The sequence below is a fragment of the Polyodon spathula genome, chromosome 24 (assembly GCF_017654505.1).
Source record: "Polyodon spathula isolate WHYD16114869_AA chromosome 24, ASM1765450v1, whole genome shotgun sequence".
Classification (NCBI taxonomy): domain Eukaryota; kingdom Metazoa; phylum Chordata; class Actinopteri; order Acipenseriformes; family Polyodontidae; genus Polyodon; species Polyodon spathula.
In genome coordinates this window covers 24,355,803-24,374,667 of record NC_054557.1, presented here as the reverse complement: position 1 = coordinate 24,374,667, position 18,865 = coordinate 24,355,803, and the positions used below count along the sequence as shown (strand labels likewise).

General features: G+C 42.2%; 1 protein-coding gene across 1 annotated transcript in view; it reads right to left on the bottom strand.

The window, feature by feature from the left end:
* Positions 1-18,865, bottom strand: part of LOC121298974 (death domain-associated protein 6-like) — a 37,390-nt gene that overhangs the window by 3,170 nt on the left and 15,355 nt on the right. The window contains exons 4-8 of the mRNA XM_041226380.1: positions 9,365-9,496; positions 8,896-9,012; positions 3,897-4,128; positions 2,534-2,745; positions 22-190 (exon numbers count right to left, since the gene is read on the bottom strand). Of these exons, the coding sequence (XP_041082314.1) occupies positions 22-190; positions 2,534-2,745; positions 3,897-4,128; positions 8,896-9,012; positions 9,365-9,496 (862 nt within the window). The remainder of the gene's footprint in view (positions 1-21; positions 191-2,533; positions 2,746-3,896; positions 4,129-8,895; positions 9,013-9,364; positions 9,497-18,865) is intronic.

Sequence of the window (18,865 nt, the reverse complement as noted above, 5' to 3'; positions counted from 1 at the left end):
GGCAAATGGAGTGTCTCTCACCGGCCCCCCCTCCCTCCGCTGCCCGACTCCTCTCCAGCTCCTCCTCAATATCAGGGTCTGAGGAGAACTCTTCCTCTTCCTCCTCCTCCTCCTCCTCTTCCTCTTCCTCCTCCTCCTCCTCCTCTTCTTCCTCCTCTTCCTCCTCTTTACTCATCGACGGTGTTTCATCCTGCAGTGAAAACAAAAACAGAAATGAATTGGAACCCTCTTGGGCTCGTCTCAGCTGCTCTAGTTTTGATAGAGCGCTCGTTGTCACCTGGTGACATGAACTCCAATAAGCCTGAAGCAATCTGGCCTAAATGGCAACAACACCTTCTGCAGTAGATAATATCGACCTTGTCTTTCATTTGGATGACCTCTCTTAAAAGACACCTGAATTTCAGGGTTTGCACTGCATTGGCGACCAGACCAATTGTAAAGTGACAGTCAGTCTCAGAAACTGACGGTCGCCTGATTGCCAGGTACGTGATCGTGAAGCCCGCAGTTTCAGACGAACAAAGTGCAGTCGCAGTTCAGATCCGTTAACATGAAAATGACATCTTAGAACTTTAAACATTTATTATAGTGCACTGCAGTTTTAAATCATAGCGCGCTAACAGCACAGTGTTATGAATGGAGCGCTAGGCATCAAATACACAATGTGCTCTTTTAAAGTTGCAACTAGGTCGACTCTTGACATTTATAATGGTCAACTACTGGTCTAGTTTTATACAAACTATAAAACACTCAGAAGAGCTTCAATCTACATGACTGTAGCTCTGGTAAATATGCTGGTATTTATATTTACCGGCAGGCCAGTAACATACACCTACCACCATCACTGAAAACACTGATCACTCAAAGCCACAGAGGGTCTAACCAGCTACAATCCAGGGGGCCTCGATCCCCCCGCCCGCCCGCCACAGAGTCTCATTAACCTGGTTAAAGAATGTCCTGACCAAGTATCAACATACCTGGACAAGCAGTTCTTAAGGAATGTATATACCTCTGTCAGTGTGTATACAGTGCCTATAGAAAGTCTGCACCCCCTTTCAAAATTTCCACCTTTTGTTGCCTATAGCCTGGAATTAAAATGCATTAAAATTGTTATTTTATTATCTTACCCCACAACTTCCAAGTGAAAAAAATATTCTAGAAAATTGTAGAAAATTAATTAAAAATAAAAACTGAAATAGCTTGGTTGGATAAGTGTCCTAACTTACTTAATCCTAACTTACCTCAGGTGTAACCAATCATCTTCAAAAATCACACACCAAGGTAAGTGGTCTCCACCTGTGTTAAATTGTAGTGATTCACATGATTTCAGGATAAATTCAGCAGTTCCTGTAGGTTCCCTCTGCTGGGTAGTGCATTTCAAAGCAAAGACTTAACCATGAGCACCACGGCATTTTCAAAAGAACTCCCGGACAAAGTTGTTGAAAGGCACCACCAAGACCCTGCCTAGGTCAGGCCGTCCCTCCAAACTGGATGACCGAGCAAAGAGGAAACTGAACAGAGAGGCTACCGAGAGGCCAATGGCAACTTTGCAAGAGCTACAGGCCAAGACTGGTCAAAGTGTGCATGTGACAACAATATCCCAAGCACTCCACAAAGCTGGCCTGTATGGTAGGGTAGCAAGAAGGAAGCCATTACTCAAGAAAGCCCACCTTGAATCCCGTTTGAAGTATGCAAAAAAACTCAGGAGATTTAGCTATGTGGCAAAAAGTTTTATGCTGATGAAACTAAAATTTAACATTTTGGCCTAAATGCAAAGCGTTATGTCTGGCGCAAACCCAACACAGCGCATCACCCAATGAACACCATCCCTACTGTGAAGCATGGTGGTGGCAGCATCATGTTATGGGGATGTTTCTCATTGTCAGGGACTGGGGTACTTGTCAGGATATAAGGGAAAATTAATGAAGCAAAGTACAGAGAAGTCCTTGAGGAAAACCTGCTGCCCTCTGCAAGAAAGCAATGACAACAACCCAAAGCACACAGTCAAAGCTACAGTGGAGTGGCTGAGGAACAAAAAAGTAAATGTCCTTGAGTGGCCAAGTCAGAGCCTCGACCTAAATCCTATCAAAAATTTGTGGCATTACTTGAAGATTGTTGTCCATCAACACTCCCCAAGGAACCTGACAGAGCTTGAACAGTTTTGTAAAGAAGAATGGTCAAATATTGCCAAATCTAGGTGTGCAAAGTTGGTAGAGACCTATCCCAACAGACTCACAGCTGTAATTGCTGCCAAAAGGTGCTTCCACCAAGTATTAACTCAGGGGGGTGGAGGCTTATCCAATTATGACCTTTCAGTTTTGTATTTTTAATATCATTTTTTTCTCAAAAACTTTTTTCCCCTTAACAGTGTGGAATACAGTGTGTAGATAAGTGGAAAAATATTCATTTAAATACATGTAACTGTGAGGCACTGACAACAAAATGTGAAAAAAATTCAAGGGGGTGTAGACTTTCTATAGGCACGGTATATGTGTGTCTGCATGTTTGTGTGTATATATCTGTGTCTCCACTTTACCTGTGCCCTGCTGGTCCCGTCTCCCTCTCCCTCTCCCTCCTTCTCCTTCTTCTCTTTCTCTCTCTCGATCCTCCTCTTCCTCTCCTGCTCCTCCATCTCATCCTGAAGCACTGCATATTTCGTGATGACCTGGTCTATGCTAGACAATGCCAGTGCCCTATTGGAGTGCAGCTTCTTTGAGAGGGAGGGATCTGAGAGGGCGGGGTCTGCCCCTGATTGGATCACACAAAGAAAGGGAGAGAGTGATGTCAATGAAATATATATTTCATTCTCATACAAGTAGCCTATCGGGCCCATCACATGCATTATGCATAATTAGAGACACACTGAACTACAATGAGCTTTGCTGTGCTTTAATCACAATCTCAGTGGGTGTATCTCTCCTCTCTCACTGTACTTTCCTCTCAGTACTCTCCTACCTCTGTCTGTCCCCTTTCTCTGTCCTCTCCTATCTCAGTGTCCCTCCTGTGTACTATCCTACCTCAGGTCTCTCTTAACTCAGTGTCTCCCTCCTCTCTGTACTCTCCTACCTCAGTGCGTCTCCCCTCTGTAATCTCCTATCTCAGTGTGTCTCTCCTCTCTGTACTCTCCCTGCCTCAGTGTGTCTCTCCTCTCTGTACTCTCCCTGCCTCAGTGTGTCTCTCCTCTCTGTACTCACCGGTGAGCTGGCTCAGTGTATGCGTCTCCTCTTCTGTACTTGCCAGTGAGTGGCTCTGTGTGTGTGTGTGTGTGTCTCCTCTCTGTACTCGCCAGTGAGCTGGCTCAGTGTGTGTGTCTGCTCTCTGTACTCGCTGGTGAGCTGGCTCAGTGTGTGTGTCTGCTCTCTGTACTCGCCAGTGAGCTGGCTCAGTGTGTGTGTGTGTGTCTGTACTCGTGTGGTGTGTGTGTGTGTGTGTCGATCGCTTGTGAGCTGCTCAACACACTGTACAACTCGCTGGTGAGCTGGCTCAGTGTGTGTGTCTGCTCTCTGTACTCGCCAGTGAGCTGGCTCAGTGTGTGTGTCTCCTCTCTGTACTCGCTGGTGAGCTGGCTCAGTGTGTGTGTGTGTGTGTGTGTGTGTGTGTGTCTCCAGTGTGTGTGTGTGTGTGTGTGTGTGTGTCTCCTCTCTGTACTCGCCAGTGAGCTGGCTCAGTGTGTGTGTCTCCTCTCTGTACTCGCTGGTGAGCTGGCTCAGTGTGTGTGTCTCCTCTCTGTACTCGCCAGTGAGCTGGCTCAGTGTGTGTGTCTCCTCTCTGTACTCGCTGGTGAGCTGGCTCAGTGTGTGTGTCTCCTCTCTGTACTCGCCAGTGAGTGGCTCAGTGTGTGTGTCTCCTCTCTGTACTCGCTGTGAGTGTGTGTGTGTGTCTCCTCTCTCTGTACTCACGGGTGCTGTACTTGTCGGTCAGGTGGCTCCCAAAGTTGTAGACCAGGTCGAGGTGCCGGCGCTCCTGCAGTCTGTTCCCCACGTCCCGGAAGGCGTCCTGGGCCAGACTCTGCAGCTGCTTCCTGCCGAGTCCCAACTGATGCTTCTCATTGGCTCTCGTCATCACGTGCAGGATATCCGTGTAGTCCGGGAAAGCACCGCTCTGCGACGGGTTATTTATGAAGCGCTCCACCTAACAGCCGAAACACAGCAAATTAAAAAGGCCCCGAAACACAGCAAATCAACCAGGACCCCGAAACACAGAAAATCAACAAGTAAAACACAACACAAAAACACAACAATATAATACAAATATATTCAGGGGTGTAAAATTAACATCACCTGAAGCCCAGGACAATAAGATTTGTCTGAGGGACAAAAGTTACCGTTTTCTTTTGGGCACATGGTTTTAGGAAAGGGAGATCATGTCTAACTAACTTGCTTGATTTTTTTGAGGATGCAACATCGATAATGGATAATTGCAAAGCATATGACATGGTTTATTTAGATTTCCAGAAAGCTTTTGACAAAGTCCCGCACAAAAGATTAATTCTCAAACTGAATGCAGTTGGGATTCAAGGAAACACATGTACATGGATACAGTGGTTAACATGTAGAAAACTGAAAGTACTGACTGGAGGAAAAACCTCAGAATGGAGTGTGGTAACCAGCGGTGTACCACAGGGATCAGTATTAGGTCCTCTGCTATTCCTAATCTACATTAATGATTTAGATTCTGGTATAGTAAGCAAACTTGTTAAATTTGCAGACAACACAAAAGTAGGAGGAGTGGCAAACACTGTTGCAGCAGCAAAGGTCATTCAAAATGATCTAGACAAGATTCAGAACTGGGCAGACACATGGCAAATTACATTTAATAAAGAAAAGTGTAAGGTACTGCACGCAGGAAATAAAAATGTACATTATAAATATCATATGGGAGATACTGAAATTGGAGAAGGAATCTATGAAAAAGACCTAGGAGTTTTTGTTGACTCAGAAATGTCTTCATCTAGACAATGTGGGGAAGCTATAAAAAAGGCTAACAAGATGCTCGGATACATTGTGAAAAGTGTTGAATTTAAATCAAGGGAAGTAATGTTAAAACTGTACAATGCACTAGTAAGACCTCATCTTGAATATTGTGTGCACTTCTGGTCACCTCGCTATAAAAAAGATATTGCTGCTCTAGAAAGAGTGCAAAGAAGAGCGACCAGAATTATTCCGGGCTTAAAAGGCATGTCATATGCAGACAGGCTAAAAGAATTGAATCTGTTCAGTCTTGAACAAAGAAGACTACGTGGCGACCTAATTCAAGCATTCAAAATTCTAAAAGGTATTGACAGTGTCGACCCAAGGGACTTTTTCAGCCTGAAAAAAGAAACAAGGACCAGGGGTCACAAATGGAGTTTAGAAAAAGGGGCATTCAGAACAGAAAATAGGAGACACTTTTTTACACAGAGAATTGTGAGGGTCTGGAATCAACTCCCCAGTAATGTTGTTGAAGCTGACACCCTGGGATCCTTCAAGAAGCTGCTTGATGAGATTTTGGGATCAATAAGCTACTAACAACCAAACGAGCAAGATGGGCCGAATGGCCTCCTCTCGTTTGTAAACTTTCTTATGTTCTTATGTTCTTAAATACGTGTCACTACATTCGGTCTGTTAGAAAAACACTGTAGATTTCTACAGAGCCACTCAAACTGCAAACCAAACTACTGTCTACAGTAGGAGCCCAGTACATTTGGCTGCCAGCTATAGGAAGAACATAGAACAATTCAAATTACAAAAGCTTTAAAACAGTATGTATGTGTATAGTATATTAGTAAACACTCACTGCTGCCTTAAAGTTAACGTCTAGCCCTGAGTGCGTATGTGTGCAGTACCGTGAAAAAGTATTTGCCCAGTCTGAATGTCTACATTTTTTTTGACACTGAATGTTATCAGATCTTCAACCAAAATCTAATATTAGATAAAAAGGGACTCTGAGTGAACAAATAACACAAAATTGATACTCATTATATTTATTTATTAAAGAAAGTTATGCAACCCCTAATGCCCCTAATAAACCTAATAAATGGTTATGCCACCTTTAGCAGCAATAACTGCAAACAAACCCTTCCTGTAGTTATTGATCAGTCTCTGACAGTCACTCCTTCATGAAGAACTGCTTCAACTCAGTAACATTTGTGGGTTTTTGAGCATACACATCTTGTTTCAGGTCCTGCCACAACATCTCAATGGGGTTTAGGTCTGGACTTTGACTAGGCCATTCCAAAACTTTAAATTTCTGGTTCTTCAACCATTCTGATGTCGACTTGCTTGTTTGTTTTGGACCATTGTCTTGCTGTGGGTTATGCTTCAGCTTACGGACGGATGGCCTGACATTCTCCTGTAGAATTCTCAGATACAGAGCAGAATTCATGGCTCCTTCTATGATGGCAAGTCATCCAGGTCCTGATGCAGCAAAGCATCCCCAAATCATGACACTACCACCACCATGCTTGACAATTGATATGAGGTTTTTACTGTGGAATGCAGTGTTTGGTTTACGCCAGACATAACAGGGCCCATGTTGGCCAAAAAGTTCCAGTTTTGACTCATCTGTCTATAGAACATTGTTCCAGAACTCTTGAGGATTATCCAGGTGATTTTTGGCAAACTTGAGACAAGCATTCATGTTCTTCTTAGTGAGCAGTGGTTTCTGCCTTGCTACTCTGACATGAATCTCATTTTTGCCCAGTGTCTTTCTGATGGTGGAGTCATGAACGCTGACCTTAGCAAAGGTGAGAGAGGCCTACAGATCCCTGGATGTTGTTCTAGGGTTCTTTGTGACTTCCTGGACAAGGTCTTCAGGAATTTCTTTTGATCGTGGCATGATGTGTCTTTAGAACTTGTGTCCTGACAACTACACTCTGTCGGTAAGGGCCAAAGCTAGTCAGATTTATATAGGCAGGGCTGGCCCAAATCAGGCCTGATTGTTAACCAAAGTATTTAAACAGCTGACCCTAACTATCCCTTTAATTGGGTTGAGTTAACTTGGGGTGCAATAACTCACACCTGAAGATTGCATGTTTGATTACCTTGCACATCAAACAAATGAAAGAAGCACCAAACTTTGGTGTCATTTTTTTTTCTTTCAGACTACCTCTATATACTACTACAACCCACAAAAAGATCTGACCAAATTCAAATGTGAAAAATGTGCAAAAATGCAGAAAATCAGACAAGGGGAAAATACTTTCATGGAGCTGTATAGGTAATTATTACATATCACATCCAGTTACAGCTTTAAACGGACAGAGAATACAGTGAAAAATAATGTTCGTGTTTTGCATCTTATGAAATCAGACACTTTTTAAAAATAAGTTACATATTTATGTATTGTCATTTTGCTAACTTTTCAAAAATACTCTGCGTCTGAGTAATTAGAGTACCTTTGTGCCCTGTCTGCAAAATAACGCTTTTAGCGAAGATATAATAAACACAGCAGATTGAAATTTATAGAAATCATGCAAACAATTGTGTCGTCAGTGCATTTTACACCCTTGGGTTTAACCTGCTGTAAAAAGACAGGTGCCATTTACTGACACCAATAAACACAAACGCATCGTCATTTTCATTTCACCAAGGACCTATCTACCATTTGGAAACCTAGTGAAGAAACACATGTTGCGTTCTGTTTTAATAAAGGGCACGGTATTGTGGCATTTTATCTGACAACATATATTCTACTCCAAACAGGTGCTTCTATAGCTATAAAATATAACTCTATACAAAGAGATGACCTGGTTTACTGACAAAACACTCCACCTGAACAACACAAGAAAAATCAAAAAACACAAAACAACATTTGCAGGTGTCTGTCTGCGTCACTCACCCTCTGTTGATCTCTGGATAGCATATGTGTGTGTTTCTCGCTGTGCCTCATCCTCTTGCTGATCTCTGGGTAGCGTGTGTGTGTTTCTCTGTCTCAACCTCTTGCTGATCTCCTGGTAGCATGTGTGTGTGTGTGTGTGTGTTTCTCTGTCTCTCCCTTTTGCTGATCTCTGGGTAGTGAGGGAGTGTGTGTGTTTGTGTGTGTTTCTCACCCTCTTGTTGATCTCTGGGTAGCATGTGTGTGTTTCTCGCTGTGTCTCACCCTCTTGTTGATCTGTGGGTAGCAGGTGTGTGTGTGTGTGTGTTTCTTTGTATCACCCTCTTGTTGATCTCTGGATAGCATGTGTGTGTGTTTCTCGCAGTGTCTCACCCTTTTGCTGATCTCTGGGTAGTGGTGGTGTGTGTGTGTGTGTGTGTGTTGTTTCTCACCCTCTTGTTGATCTCTGGATAGCATGCGTGTGAGTGTGTGTTTCTCGCGGTGTCTCACCCGCTTGCTCATCTCTGGGTAGCGTGTGTGCGTTTCTCTGTGTCTCACCCTCTTGTTGATCTCTGGGTAGTGGGTGCGTGAGCGCGAGTTTCTCACCCTCTTGTTGCTCTCTGGATAGCATGTGTGTGTGTATTTCTCACTGTGTCTCACCCTCTTGTTGATCTGTGGGTAGCGGGGGTGTGTTTCTCTCTCTGTCTCACCCTCTTGTTGCTCTCTGGGTAGCATGTGTGCGTGTTTCTCTGTGTCACCCTCTTGTTGCTCTCTGGATAGCATGTGTGTGTGTTTCTCTCTGTGTCACCCTCCTGTTGATCTCTGGGTAGCGGGGTGTGTGTGTGTATGAGTGCTTCTCTCTGTCTCACACCCTCTTGTTGATCTCTGGATAGCATGTGTGTGTTTCTCGGTGTCTCGCCCTCTGGCTGATCTCTGGGTAGTGTGTGTTTCTCTCTGTGTCTTAACCTTTTGCTGATCTCTGGGTAGGGGGGCGTAGGTGCACGAATTTCTCACCCTCTTGTTGATCTCTGGATTGCATGTGTGTGTTTGTTTCTCTGGGTTTCATCCGCTTGTTGATCTCTGGCTAGTGTGTAAGTTTCTCACCCTCTTGTTGATCTCTGGGTAGCGTGTTCCGCTGTACTGGATTCTCTGCTCAATCACCCGGCCCGTCTGAGCAGAACAGCCCTTCAGCTCACAGAGCTTCTCATAGATCTTCATCATCTGAAGCCAATAAATAATCAAGTCAACCAATACTCAATACATATCATCAAAATCAACAGATAACCAATAATCAACACACTGAGCAGCCCTTCAGCTTAGAAATCAAGAACCAATAATCAACACCCTGTTCAGTCTTTAGAAATGCTGGAACATTCACATGACTGCCCCTTTAAAGAAGCCTTGGTCAGAACAACTTAAAGGGAGGGCCTGTGATCTTGTTAATAAAGTTAATAGGAGTTAAAAGAATGGATTTTAAAGATGGTCAGCACTCCTTTAAAGAAAGGGCCAGTGATCATGTTAAAGCTAATGAGATGTGAGAGAATGGATTTGCAATGTTAATAGATAGTGTCACCTTGCGCTTGAGCCTGTGCTCCTGGATGTAGATGGAGTCCTCGTCCTCCAGATCCTCCAATCCCAACTCCTTCTCCTGCAGCTTCTGGATCTCATCAGAGTACACCTTCAACAGGCTCTCCAGGTACCGGATCTGAGAGAGAGGAGAGAGACTGTGAGAGGAGAAAGGAGAGAGACAGGAGATGTGGTGCACAGCTGACATGTCCACCCACTGTCCATCAGAATACAGGGAGCCAATAGTGCCCTCTGTGAAACAAATGCAGGTCAGGCATGGCAGAGACTTGGGGGGCATCATCTTGTGATAGAGAGGAACTTAAAAACCACCCCAGTAAAGAGAGGAGAGTCACATATATGGGTCAAAATTAAAGGTGCACTGTTCCAACAGCAAAGTGACACATGCATGTGTGCGGTTTGTATGCCACCCTCTGACTCCCCCTACCACAAACAGGAATACTTTCACGACATCCAGAACCAAATTACCCATTTCCAAACCCTACTCTGTCCTGATGTGTGGAGATCTCAATGCCAAGACTGGCAGAGAGATCGACTTCATCAGCACAGAGGGAAACACCCACATAGTGGCAAGTGCCTCTCTATTACACACACCTGTAACCTCCCAAAGACAAAGCCACGACAGTGTGGTAAACAAGAGCGGGAAGCAGGCCCTGCAGCTCTGTAAAGACCTGGGTCTGTACATAGTTAACAGCAGGACCGGGGGAACTCTGAAGAGATTCACATACAGTTCGGCTCTAGGAAATAGTGTTGTCGGGTATGCTATAACTGACTGTGGCAGAGCAAAGCTCTGCCCTTTAAATTGGCAGGGATGGGGTTAATTTCCCCTACCTGCCTGGGTTTATTATGTTCAGGTGGCTGGGGTTGATTAGTCGATTAGGTTGATTAACGATCAATCAGTGCCCAGCCACCTGACATAAAAGGAGGCCTCTGCTTCTCATTTGAAGAGAGGGAGCTGAGGAAGCAGGTTGGTGTTTGTGGTTTTTTGTATTTGTGGATCCAGTGAAGGCATTGCCCAGCCTGGAAACCTTAATTTTGCAAGTTTTGTTTTTGTATTGCTTTACTTGTGTTTAAATCCCTTTATTTTGCCCTTGTGCATGTTTATTTTGTGTTTATTTATAATAAAAGTATATTTGTTTGAACTGCAGTCTGTCTCTGGGCCTCTATCCACTCGCCAGCCTGCCACATTTGGTGTTAAAAAGTGGGATAGCACCACAGAGGCCCAGAGACAGACTGCAGTTCAAACAAATATACTTTTATTATAAATAAACACAAAATAAACATGCACAAGGGCAAAATAAAGGGATTTAAACACAAATAAAGCAATGCCTTCACTGGATCCACAAATACAAAAAACCACAAACACCAACCTGCTTCCTCAGCTCCCTCTCTTCAAATGGGAAGCAGAGGCCTCCTTTTATGTCAGGTGGCTGGGCACTGATTGATCGTTAATCAACCTAATCAACTAATCAACCCCAGCCACCTGAACATAATAAACCCAGGCAGGTAGGGGAAATTAACCCCATCCCTGCCAATTTAAAGGGCAGAGCTTTGCTCTGCCACACTGACATAGACCCAGAATTAATAAGTTATTTTATAGTCAGGCAACAAACACCCTTATCTGACCCAGCGGCGGCTGGTGGTCAAAATTATTGGATGTTCACACCTCAGATGTAGCTGATGGGGTAGGGTCTGTGGGGGTGGCCGACCTCAGTGGTAGATGTTTCTTGCTGGAAGCGATACAAAAAGTTTGCTCTGCGATGTCTTATCGTGGCAAACTTTTCAATTACTTTATTATTAAAGTCAGGAATGTCAGTCATCATGTCTTTTTTAATTGATAACATGGCTAAAGCATTTAATTGTTCAGTTTTCATACTGTTTCTCAAGAAGTTTTTTTTATCCGTTTCAGTGTTGAGACGCACCTTTCTGCCTCTGCTATAGTTATTGGAGTGTTAATAACTATCTTCAGTAGTTTTGTAATCTCCGGAAATGTTTTAACCAAATTTTTATATATCATCAGTTCAAGCATACTTAATGCATTTTCAGCACTTTTAAAATCTTAGTTTCATACACTGTTTGTAAGTCAATGCATAAAAGAGGTCTTTCCAAGCATTGGATATGCTTGAACTGTTTCTTCTAGTACACTGTCTAGGAAAGCTACCTGATACTCATAAAAACAGTCACTCTGCAGCACTCTGTCAAAGTCTCCTGAATCGCTGATTGTTTGAAAATACTCCAGTAGATAGTCACACTGTTCAAACACTGTCCTCACTGCTCAACTATGAAAATTCCACCTGGTTTGAAGAGCAGTTGGAAGTCTTTTCTTTACAACCATCCAAAACAGCAGTTTTCTTTGGAGAGCGAGAGAAATGTTGAAAAACCAGAGAGTCAGAAAAAAAAATTGAGCCTCTGAAACTTGACTTGCTGCTTGACTCATCATTAGATTTAGTTGATGGGCATAGCAACGGACATAATGTGCATTTTGATATTTGTCCCTTACAAGCTTCTGGACCCCACCAGTCTTGCCACGCATTACACTAGCTCCATCATAGCTCTGTGCAATTATTTTAGCCTTTTCATTTTATTCTGTGATTATGGCACCTAGCTGTTGCATAACGGCAGTGGAGATAGCTTCAGCATTTCCATGTTTCAACTCCGTGAACCCAAAAAAATGCTCAACACCACGTCCAGTTTTGGGAACAATGCACCTAAAAACTAGTACACTTTGGCATATATTTGTAATGTCACTGGTTTCCTTCACTTGAACAGCAACATAATCAGACTGCTTCAGTTATTTCACAATATTTTCCCTGCAAACCTCTAACATGCAGCCTAGAAGTTCATTTTGAACAGACTGAGGTGCCTTTAAAGACTGTGGCCATCTACAAGTGTGTTTCCATGGCCTGGTCAATCTTTGAAACAGAATCTACCAGTCCAAAAAACACACCAGGATTAGATGATGTCATCATGACCTCGTAGGGCCAATCCAAAAGCTCCACAGAAATTTATGCACTCAATGATGTATGTTTCGGTTTTTAGACACTTCTTTATTGTTCTTCTTTATGGTGTTTCAGTAGGCATGCTAAGTTGGACAGCCATATTCACTCTACCTAACATACCTAGATGCATTTCGCATGTTTTATGAACTCTAGAAAGCTCATGCTCAAAAGTGGCAAGAAGCCCTGCTTAAGAGCGGCGCCTCGGGAGAAAATGGGACAAATGGCGTGAAATAAAGGCAAATAAAAACTATGAAAACAACAATATATGTGGAATGTGAAACAAATGTGAAAATAAAAAGAAGATAGACAAAAGATAGACAAGGATAATTTGACTTTTAAAATAGCAATATGAAACGTGTTCTGTTGTTTTGCAAAGTAACACTCTGCAAGTTTTGTGCAGTTTGTATTTAGCCTTGGTTATCTTGACACACGTGCACTGTTCGCCTGATCAACATGTTTGCTACCGGGTTGCACTCTATCCAGACCTTTTTAAATCAATCATAACCAGTCCTGGCTGACGGCTGGTTGCTACTGCGCATGTGCACAGCAGGTTTAGGCGCTTGCATTTCTGAGTGAACACAGCCCGTCTTCAGTGTATTAAACAGATGGGATGAGCTGCATTGTTGATGTGCCAGTGTCACGCGAGTGGGGGAAATGAAATGCACTGAACTGATCTGACCACAATGAAATAATAGTATAACTAAAAACGGTCAATACAAAACAACATCCAAGAACAAGAACCCCCCCCCCCAGCAAGTTATTTAAACTCAAACCCAGTTATAAATGGACTGAAAGTTGTATAGAGCAGTGGTCCTCAAAGTCGTGCCCGCGAAGCCAGGCCATCGTGCCCGCGGCAGCTGTTTTTAAATGATGGATCGTGAACACATTTCTGGCAGGTCGTAGTGTGGGAAAATAAAGTTTTAAACATGTTTTCCAACAAAAGTGTCACAGCAGTCTGTTGACAGTGCTGCTCGCTTATGATGTGCTTGTACGTACGCAACGTTTGTTTTTTTTTTCCCCTAATGGCTTTTGAGATATGATCAACCAATTGAATATCTACATTGTCTCTGCGGTAGCCCAATCATAAGTTAGCTGGGTGGGACATAAACTGTGTCTGTTTCAGGTGCAAGTTGACTGTAAGTTGAACCAATAGGAGAGTCAAATATCTGCCAAGTTTTACGCAGCTGTCCAATCATAAGCATGAAAATTGAAGGAGAGTGAGTAGCCAATGGGAAAGTAAAAGATCTGACAGCTGTCCAACCATTCGTGAGCAGATGCGGGGTGTTAATATGCAGGGTAAGCACTGAATTTCACCGACTATTATTGAGAAAATAATACATTTCAGTATGTAGAATTTAATTATCTCTTTTTTTATTTTTATTTCACCAGACAAGGGGAACACTGTAGTACATTTAGTTATGAATCCACTTTCACTGAATAATTGTACTGAAAATGAGCGATCTTTAAAACAGAGTAGTGTTGACAAATTTGTCAAATTGAAACAAAGCGAGACGCTATGTACACTTATTTACGGTTATCTGTGTAAACATGCTATTTACAAATATTTGCATTGCATATTTTATATAAAAATTATTTAAAGAATGAGCGCAGCACACACAATTACATCCTAAGACTTAGCCTTATCAGAGTGAGCCAAGAATAACCCCACTAAAACTCTTAAAGGAATATATAGATTTATTGTCTATAAACACTTAATATTTCATTATATGATACGTGTACTTGTATAAGCTGATAATCATAAGTGAACTGCATTCAAAAATTTCATTTTTAAATGAAAATGTAAATCTTGTCAATATCAATGAAATGGTCACCCAAAGCAAAGGGATTTCAGTCTGAAGCCCAAGTCAGTTAAAAGTCTGAAATGTGTATAACATGTGTTAGAACACTGGCCTAAGTATAAAAGTGTCTTTGTTAGATGTTCTCTGAGCTAACTAGCATGTTACCTAATTCAACTTTTGTCACCAATTATTGTTAACAGGTGAGGGTCCATGATTACTATAAATATAGGTAGGATAGGCACAAGTTTGTCATTCCTGAATGTAAGGGAGGAGAAAATGGCAAAATACGCCCAGTTAAGCAAAGAAAAGACACAGTCTGTAATTACTTTAAGAAATGAAGGTCAATCTTTAAGACAAATCGCAAGAACTTTGCAACTGTCTGTAACTGCTGTGGCCAAGACCAAATGATTTGAAGAAATTGGCACTCATGAGGACCAAATAAGGTCAGGCAAGCCAAGAGTGACCTCAGAATCAGAGAAGTTCATTCAAGTCACAAGTCTGCAATTAACTGCCCCTGAAATACAAGCTCAGCTAAATGCTACTAGAAGTACAGATGTTTCAACATCAACTGTTCAGAGGAGATTGCGTGAAGCTGGCCTAACTGGAAGAATTGCTGCAAAGAAACCATTGTTAAGAGTGCAGAATAAGAGGAAGAGACTTGCCTGGGCCAAAAAACATATAAACTGGACATCTGAGGAATGGAAGTCGGTCTTATGGACCGATGAGTCAAAATTTAAAATATTTGGGTCCAACCGCCAAGGATTTGTAAGACGCAGAGAGGGTGAGTGCATCAGTTCTGCATGTGTGATTCCCACTGTCAAGCATAGAGGAGGCAGTGTCATGGTCTGGGGTTAATTTGCTGGTGACAGAGTTGGTGATCTTTACCAAGTCCATGGCAAGCTCAACCAGCATGGCTATCATAGCATACTTCAGAGGCATGCCATTCCATCAGGATTACCAAGCTAGTTGGGCAGTCCTTCATTTCAGTAAGATAATGACCCAAAACACACCTCAAAGTTGTGCAAGAACTATCTGGCGAAGGAGGAAAGAGAAAGACAACTCAATCTAATGACCTGGCCTGCCCAGTCTCTAGACCTCAATCCCACATAACTTGTATGGGATGAACAGAAGAGTCAATGCGGAGCTATCCACAAGTGCCCTACATCTCTGGGAATTGCTGCAGAAGAGCTGGGAAGACATGCCGGGCGATTTCCTGCTGAAACTTGTTAACCGAATGCCTCGTGTTTGTGAGGCTGTTGTTAAGGCAAAGGGTGGCTATTTTGAGGAATCCAAAATTTAGAGACAATTTTCAATTTTCTTGAACATTGCTTTGATACAATATACAAAACAAAACATAAGGAGTAGCATGTGTTTTCATTTTCAAGTATTTAAAGAAACGTATACGACGTAAAACAATGTTAACTATGAAAAAAACCTAGTTTCCAGCAAGTGCACTCAAACTTTTGACTGGTACTGTATATACTGTATATATCACGAGAAGGCAGTGTGTAAGAACCTATGCAATAGGCAGGAGCTGAGCGCCCAAATTCGCAAACTTATGTCCAAAAAAGCTAGCGGCCCAGACTGCATCAGCAATGAAATGCTGAAGCACAGCAGCCCGAATCTGCAGGAGGCCCTGCTCAAAATACTTAACCTGGTCTTGAGAGCTGTCTGTTTCCCGGAGATCTAGAACCAAGGACTGATAACCCTGATTTATAAGAACATAAGAAAGTTTACAAACGAGAGGAGGCCATTCGGCCCATCTTGCTTGTTTGGTTGTTAGTAGCTTATTGATCCCAGAATCTCATCAAGCAGCTTCTTGAAGGATCTCAGGGTGTCAGCTTCAACAACATTACTGGGGAGTTGATTCCAGACCCTCACAATTCTCTGTGTAAAAAAGTGCCTCCTATATTCTGTTCTGAATGCCCCTTTGTCTAATCTCCATTTGTGACCCCTGGTCCTTGTTTCTTTTTTCAGGCTGAAAAAGTCCCTTGGGTCGACACTGTCAATACCCTGTTAGAATATTGAATGCTTCAATTAGGTCGCCACATAGTCTTCTTTGTTCAAGACTGAACAGATTCAATTCTTTTAGCCTGTCTGCATATGACATGCCTTTTAAGCCCGGAATAATTCTGGTCGCTCTTCTTTGCACTCTTTCTAGAGCAGCAATATCTTTTTTATAGCGAGGTGACCAGAACTGCACACAATATTCAAGATGAGGTCTTACTAGTGCATTGTACAGTTTTAACATTACTTCTCTTGATTTAAATTCAACACTTTTCACAATGTATCTGAGCATCTTGTTAGCCTTTTATTATAGCTTCCCCACATTGTCTAGATGAAGACATTTCTGAGTCAACAAAAACTCCTAGGTCTTTTTCATAGATTCCTTCTCCAATTTCAGTATCTCCCATATGATATTTATAATGTACATTTTTATTTCCTGCGTGCAGTACCTTACACTTTTCTCTATTAAATGTCATTTGCCATGTGTCTGCCCAGTTCTGAATCTTGTCTAGATCATTTTGAATGACCTTTGCTGCTGCAACAGTGTTTGCCTACTTTTATGTCGTCTGCAAATTTAACAAGTTTGCTTACTATACCAGAATCTAAATCATTAATGTAGATTAGGAATAGCAGAGGACCTAATACTGATCCCTGTGGTACACCGCTGGTTACCACACTCCATTCTGAGGTTTTTCCTCTAATAAGTACTTTCTGTTTTCTACATGTTAACCACTCCCTAATCCATGTACATGTGTTTCCTTGAATCCCAACTGCGTTCAGTTTGAGAATTAATCTTTTGTGCGGGACTTTGTCAAAAGCTTTCTGGAAATCTAAATAAACCATGTCATATGCTTTGCAATTATCCATTATCGATGTTGCATCCTCAAAAAAGTCAAGCAAGTTAGTTAGAGACGATCTCCCTTTCCTAAAATCATGTTGACTGTTTCCCAGGACCCTGTTACCATATAGGTAATTTTCCATTTTGGAGCTTATTATAGTTTCCATAAGTTTGCATATAATAGAAGTCAGGCTTACTGGTCTGTAGTTACCTGGTTCAGTTTTGTTTCCCTTTTTGTGGATCGGTATTACGTTTGCAATTTTCCAGTCTGTCGGTACCACCCCTGTGTCAAGAGACTGCTGCATGATCTTGGTTAGCGGTTTGTAAATTACTTCTTTCATTTCTTTGAGTACTACTGGGAGGATCTCATCCGGCCCAGGGGATTTGTTTATTTTAAGAGCTCCTAGTCCCTTTAACACTTCTGCCTCAGTTATGCTAAAGTTATTTAAAACTGGATAGGAACTGGATGACATGTGGGGCATGTTGTCAGTATCTTCCTTTGTAAAAACTTGTGAAAAGTAATCATTTAATATATTTGCTATTTTTTTTCTTCATCTACGATTTTGCCATTTGTATCTCTTAAACATTTAATCTCCTCTTTGAATGTTCTCTTGCTGTTGTAATATTGGAAAAACATTTTGGAATTGGTTTTAGCTCCCTTAGCAATGTTCATTTCTATTTCTCTCTTGGCCTTTCTAACTTCCTTTTTGACTTGCGTTTGCAGTTCTATGTACTCTTTCTGCGTATTTTCTTTTTGGTCCTTTTTTAATGCTCTGTAAAGTGCCTTTTTTCGCTGAATATTTTTTTTCAATTGATCTATTAAACCATTTTGGCAATTTAGTTTTACATTTAGATTTGTCTACTTTAGGGATGTAATTGTTTTGCGCCTCTAGTACTACATTTTTGAAGAACAACCATCCTTCTTCTGTGGGTGTTTTCTCTATTTTACTCCAGTCTACTTCTGTTAGTCTCTGTTTCATACCTTCATAGTTTGCTTTTCTAAAATCGTAAACCTTAGCTTTAGTCATTACTTTTGGGGTTTTAAAAAACACTTCAAATGAGACCATGTTGTGGTCTGAGTTTGCCAGTTGTAGAATGTGGTCCAATGATCAAGATAGGTGAAGCCTTCCCGTGTGCACCACGTCTTCAGCCATGCGTTTTGATTAATTATTTCCAGCTGTCCATATGGTCCTTTGCAAGGTGCCGGTAGTATACCAGAAAATACCACAGTTTTGGTTTTCTCTTTTAATTTCCTTCCTAGCTCTCTGAATTTGTTTTGCAGGGATTTTGGTCTGTCTCTTCCAATGTTGTTTGTACCAATGTGGACGACTACTACCGGGTCGTCTCCTGTTCGTTCTAGGAGCCTGTCCACGTTCTCAGTGATGTGCTTGACCGAGGCTCCCGGAAGGCAGCACACTGTTGTAGTAAGAGGGTCCAAACTGCAAATTGAACTTGCTGTGTTTCTCAATATGGAGTCCCCAACAATCATGACCTCCCTTCTTTTTGCTGTCTGGTCACCACTGTCAATGGGGTCCTGGATGTTGTTCCTTTCATTCTCTTGTTGTTGGTTCTGCTCATCAAAATTCTGAAGTGACTCAAATTTGTTGGTTGTTTTGATTTCTGGTGGTTGTGTTTGACGAAGTTTCTTTTTTTCCCTGCTTCTGCCTACCTGAACCCAGCTGTTCTGACCTTCTATCTCCCTGGTGGCTTTCAGTCTGTTAGGGGTGATGCAGACTTCCATGAATTGTGGGTGCGCCAGTTCCTCAAGATCCTGTTGCTGTCTCACTTCTTCCAGCTCCATTTCTAGCATACTTACTAGTTTATGCAAATCCTGGATAGCGCGGCAA